This window comes from Callorhinchus milii, unplaced genomic scaffold, assembly GCF_018977255.1.
Source record: "Callorhinchus milii isolate IMCB2004 unplaced genomic scaffold, IMCB_Cmil_1.0 Scaffold32, whole genome shotgun sequence".
In the NCBI taxonomy this organism is placed as follows: Eukaryota; Metazoa; Chordata; class Chondrichthyes; order Chimaeriformes; family Callorhinchidae; genus Callorhinchus; species Callorhinchus milii.
Genome location: NW_024704773.1, coordinates 1,897,139 through 1,903,138, shown reverse-complemented (window position 1 = coordinate 1,903,138; position 6,000 = coordinate 1,897,139). Strand labels below are relative to the sequence as shown.

Genomic DNA, 6,000 nt, shown 5'->3' with positions numbered 1-6,000 from the left:
ACAGTGTGTTCTGTGAAGCGCTTTGGGACGTCCTCCCGACGTGAAAAGCGCTATATCAAATGCAAGGATTATTATTATATTATTATTATATATCCAATGCAAGTAATATTATTACTACATTATTAGGACGTACCATTCGTATCAATTGGAACAAAGTGTCAATGTAATGGGATTGCACATCACTCCCTTCTTTGCCAGGGGAGGCGCGGCGCGGTGGCTGCCGGGAGGTGTGGCGGGTATCGCGGTGGCTGCCGGGAGGTGTGGCGGCCACAGCTGTTGCTATGGCGGTTGTCCTGGCGAGTGGCCTCAGGCCGTTGAGCCGCGGGGTCCGGGTCGCTCTCCGCCGCTCGGCTCGATGCCACTGGGTCACGGCGGGGTTCAGCCCGGCGTGGATGGCGGGTCTCGGCCCCGGGCCCTGGGTCAGGTGTTTGAGTGAAGGGTCCGCGGCCGCAGGGCCTGGGCAGGAGCTGCAGGTGCGGTATCTGGAGGAGGAGGAGAGCAAAGGTAACAGCCCCTGAGAGCAGGTCACTGAGAGCCCGGGGCCAGGGCCCGGGGCCGGGGCCGGAGAGGGCAGGGAGCAGCTCTTGAGGGAGGAGAGGGCAACTAACTGAGACGCCGAGGATAGCGCAGGTAACAGACTCCTGAGAATCCGAACGAGGAAAGGAGAGGGAGAGGGCAGGTAACAGTGGCCCCGAGGAGTGGAGAGGGTCACAGACTCCTGAGGGGAAGGGGATAGGGAGGAAGGAGATGATGGCCCAGGCACAAAGGAAATGACAGCAGCCCCGGGGCAACCACAGCAGGCAGCCCCTTGACCAATCTTGAAGTTTTCTTTTATATATATTTTTTGTGTGTGGGAGAAATGCACACATCTGTATGCAGTGAAATGCTGGGGTGTGTTGCGTGGTCCAATGTTCCATCTTTTGGATGAGACATTAAACCCAGGCTCTGTCTGCCTTTTACAGGGGGGCATTAAAGATCCCATGGCATTATTTGAAAAGAGAAGACAGTTTCTCTCTCCCAGAGTCCTGGCCACCAATCCTTCAAATACAATTGTTCATTCACTTCGTGGCTGTTTGTGGGATATTGCAGTGTGGGAAACTGGCTGGTGTGTTCACCCACAGAACACGCACTCCACTTTAAATATTATCCCGCGAAGTGCTTTGAGACATCCTCCTAATGTCAAAGGTATTATACCAAATGCAAGGATTATTATTTATTATTATCATTTAAAATCCCATGATAATGTACAAAATGGTAGTTTCTTGCGGTGGCCTGGCTAAAAATTTTCTGGATGAATTGGTCACTTATTTCAAGGTAATTTATCTTAAACATGGTTTACTTCTCAAAACCTCTTTGAACGCACCTTCAGTCATCTTCCTCCCACCCCTGATCCAACTCCAGCTCAGGTGCAAATCCTCGACTGTCGTTCCCCCCCTCCCTCAATTGTGAAAAGTGCTATATAAATGCAATTTTTTTAATATTGTTTGCGCATGTGTCAGATACCCAGCTTCCAACAAAAGTTATTTCTCCCACCAAATACACAGTCAGTCCACTTCACAGTATACCCGGTGAAATGCTTTGAGATGTCTCGATGATGTGATCAGCTTCTATATCAATACAAAAATTATTATTGGTGGGACCTGGCTGTGTGCAAAAATTCGCTGCTGCTTTTGCACTGCAAGTACCTAGCCACTGCATTCAATGGTAATTTCCTGTAAAGTGTTTTGAAACATTTAGATTTTATACGTGTTGCATGAAATACGAGAATTATTATTATTAGTGAATCTCAAATTATTGATGGAACACCACAAGACCTTAAAACCTCCCATGCACCTATTGTATTTTAAGGTATACAAGCCATGTTACAGGGCAATGAGAACAAGCACTCAAAATGTGGTTAGGTTTCACTTTCCTGTTACACAGCTCACATTTCTAAGACTCGCTCTGCCGTCTCCCACAGAGACAGTCATTGATGTAGGTAATCCATTCTAAGTATAATGGTCTGGTCACGACTTGAACTCATACAGTCCAAGCTGACACTAATGCAGTGCTGCGGGTGTGTTGTATTGTCAGACATACCATTTTATGGATGAGGAATAAACTGAGGTTCCATCTGTTGTTCAGGTGGACATTAAAAATCCCATGGTACAATTTGAAAAAAGAAGGGAGTTTCTCTCTCCTGGCATCCTGGCCATTAATCCCCCAAATAAAATTGGTCACTCTTGCCACTTTTCACTCACAAAATACAGTCACTCCACTTTATAGTATATCCTATGAAGGGCTTTGAGATATTCTCCTGACATTAAAGGCGCTATACCAAATGCAAGGATTATTATTATTACTATAAGTATACCCTACCAAAAATATAAGTTTTATGTGACCATAAATAATTCCAATGTTATCTTATTCTTGATAGTCATTGTTATAAATAATCAATGATAAAAATCCTTACATTTGATATAATGCCTTATCAAATCATTGAGACATCTCAAAATGGTTCACAGATAATACTGTAAAGTGGAATGACCATATTTTGTGGGTGAAACAGCCCACAAAATACACAGTCAACCTGTTATGCACAGCAATGTTCCACAGCCAGAACGAACAGGTATAATGAACAGTTCAATCACATGTATGTATCTTTAATAATAGTATGTTTCCTATTAGTTAATATTTCAAATTTAAATACAGCCAAGCTTACCTGATAAAAATTGGTCATCTTAAGCCACAAACAGGAGGCTGTCAGAAATTTTGCCAATGAGACTTACTCAGATGTTCTTTTAAAAAAAATCACAAAATGCATCATAACATTACATTACTGCAACAAAGTAACTGTCTGCTGTTAGGGATGTTTTATTGTAAATAAAGGTGGCCAAATTTGAATGTGCCTCAGCTGATCACACCTTTGCTTAGGGTGCGAGTCTACCATGCTATACCAGGAGCGCAGATCACATAGCTTCTCATGCTAAAAAATGGCTGACTTTCAGGTTGTTGCTCATATCACTTCCTGCGCTATGATCAGAAGATGTCTAATATCACCATGTGAAGGAAGTCAGTTGCGCTCCTTGTGCTTAGCATGCAGAAAGTGACATCAGTGGCGACCCGATGATCTGGAAGGCGACCTTTGTTTTGTTGTAATGTAGCTTCTGAAATATTTGACATGGACTACATTATAATGGGATTGCCCTATACAAGCATGGCAACAATATGTTATGGAACACTTTGCAACAGGTATAAAAGGAGTTGAGTTTAATGTTTCAAACTGCTTCATGAGGCCAGTAATTTGCTAATTTTTCAAAAAACTAATCCTTCCCAGAAGACATATTCAGTTTTGATGTAAAGTGTTTGCAGAAAATTTATGATGAAGAATTAATAGCAACTACTAGACATTTTAATGTAATGTGGTCTGTTACTCTTTATTGTATGATTAATAAACTGTTCACACTTGTCTCCCAAGTTATGGACATCTGCTGTTTAAAATGTACTTGTGGAAAAATTATTTTGTTAAAATTGCATCATGTTAACCTATTGAGCCACTCCAGAATGTGGCCACAAACTCCTTTCATAAGAACATAAGAAATAGCAGCAGGAGTAGGCCATTTGGCCTCTCGAGCCTGCCCCGCCATTTAATAAGATCATGGCTGATCTTCTAACCTAATTTCATTTACTTGCCCTATCCCCATATCCTGTAATCCTTTTAGTTTTTAGAAATCTATCGATCTCAATCTTGAATATGTTCAAGGACTGAGCATCCACAGCCTTCTGGGGTAGAAAATTCCATAAATTCACTACCCTCTGAGTGAAGAAATGTTTTCTCAACTCAGTTCGAAAAGGCTGACCCTTAATCTTGAGACAATGACCCCTAGTTTTAGATTCTCCAACCAGAGGAAACAGTCTCACACTATCTACCCTGTCAAGACCCTTAACAATCTTATAGATTTCTATAAGATCACCTCTAATTCTTCTATATTCTAGAGAGTATAGGCCTAGTTTTATTCAGCCTATACTCATAGGTCAACCCCCTCATCCCAGGAACCAACCTAGTGAATCTACGCTGCACCCCCTCTCAGTGAATATATCCTTTCTTAGATAAGGAGACCAAAACTACACACAATTTTCTAGGTGCAGTCTCACCAAGGCCCTAAACACTTGCAGCAAGACTTCACTACTCTTGTACTCTAACCCCTTTGCAATAAATGGTAACATGCTATTAGCCTTTCTAATTCCTTGCTGTACCTGCACACTAACTTTCTGTGATTGGTGTACAAAGACACCTAAATCCCTCTGAATACTAACACTATCTAGTCTCTCCCCCTCTAGAAAATAATCTGCTTTTCTATTTTTTCTACCTAGGTAAATAACTTCACACTTCCCCACATTATACTCCATCTGCCACCTTCTTGTCCGCTCACTTAACCTGCCTATGTCCCTTTGCATCAGCCTTGTGTCCTCCTCACAGCTTACTTTCCCACCTAGCTTTGCATCATCCGCGAATTTAGATACATTAAGCTCTAAGTATCATTGATGTAGACTGTAAACAGTTGAAGCCCAAGCACTGATCTTTATGGCACTCCACTGGTAACAACCTGCCAATCTGAGAAGGACCTGTTTATCCCTACCCTCTGTTTTCTGCCTGTTAACCACTCTTCGATCCATGCTAATTAATGCAAGGATTATTATTATTATTAATTCCATGAGCCCTAATCTATGTAACAACCTTTGTGACACCTTGTTGAATGCCTTCTGAAAATCCCAGTACACTATCTAATCTGCTAGTTACATCTTCAAAAAACTCGAAAAGATTTGTTAAACACAATTTTCCTTTCATAAAGCTGTGTTGACTTTGCCTAATCATGTTATGACTTTCTAAGTGCCCCATAACGACGTCCCTAATTATAGACTCAGAATTTTCTCTACCACCAATGTCAGCCTAATTAGTCCATAGTTCCTCATTTTTTCTCCAACCTACTATCCCCCTACTTACCTGCCCGTACCCTCCGTTCCTCTGGCTCTGGTCTGCTCCACATCCGCCGCCCCTAGGCTCTGGAACTCCATCCCCCAGTGCCTTCGCCGCCTCCTCCCTTTCCTCCTTCAAGGCCGGTCTCAAGACCTTTCTCTTTGACCGAGCCTTCAGCTCCCCTCTCGACTCTCTACCCCCTCCTCGCTTCCTCCCTTCCCTCCCCTCACCCTGACCATGCACCTATTGTATAGCGGCGTTACATTTCAAAATGCAATTGTATTTCAATAATTGTAATCCTAGATTGCTTTCACCAACCAACTAATAGTATTGATATTATTCAGACTCATTTCAGTTTAATAATTGGTCGGCCAAATATGACTGCAATATCTTACTGGAAGATAAACCACAGCCTGACATTGGAACTGCACAGCTCATGAACCTAAGGGTTGAGTGGTTTATGTGGTTCGGATATCATGAGGTGGTTATGTTCCAGTAAACCACTACTCACAAGTCATTTATTTTTTTTAACTAGATATTGGAGTTGAGATGTCCAAGCAGTGAGTTCTGAGAGAAATAAAGCACTGAATATCTAAAAACCTATCTATCACCTATTTATTACGTTGATATAACTGCTGAGGTGGGATGTCAAAATCACACTTTAAAAATATGTGATTAATAAGTGATTATTATGCAAACAATAACATGATGACAATCTTTTAGGACTGCCTTCTGTTTGCAGGATTGTCTATTGATTAGTACTTTGGTTCTTGTGGGTGTGAGTTTAGTCAGATTTGTGACGAGAGTTGGGCTGTAAAACATTGGATTCGCCCACAATAATGCAGTCAATTGACTTTACAGTGTACTCTGTGAAGCGCTTTGAGACGTCTCGAAGATGTGAAAAGCGCTATATCAAATGCAAGGAGGGGGATTGGACTGGCAGGGAGAGAGAGTTCATTTCATACCTATATCTTTTTGTTTTTACTGGTTTGTTGGGTTCGGTCTGTAAAAGTTACAGTGTAACAAATAGTATATCTTCTCGT

General features: G+C 42.1%; 1 protein-coding gene across 1 annotated transcript in view; it reads left to right on the top strand.

The window, feature by feature from the left end:
• Positions 1-252: 252 nt before the first annotated feature.
• Positions 253-6,000, top strand: part of auh (AU RNA binding protein/enoyl-CoA hydratase) — a 135,756-nt gene continuing 130,008 nt past the window's right edge. The window contains exon 1 of the mRNA XM_007900031.2: positions 253-504. Within this exon, the coding sequence (XP_007898222.2) occupies positions 282-504 (223 nt within the window). The 5' untranslated portion in view covers positions 253-281. The remainder of the gene's footprint in view (positions 505-6,000) is intronic.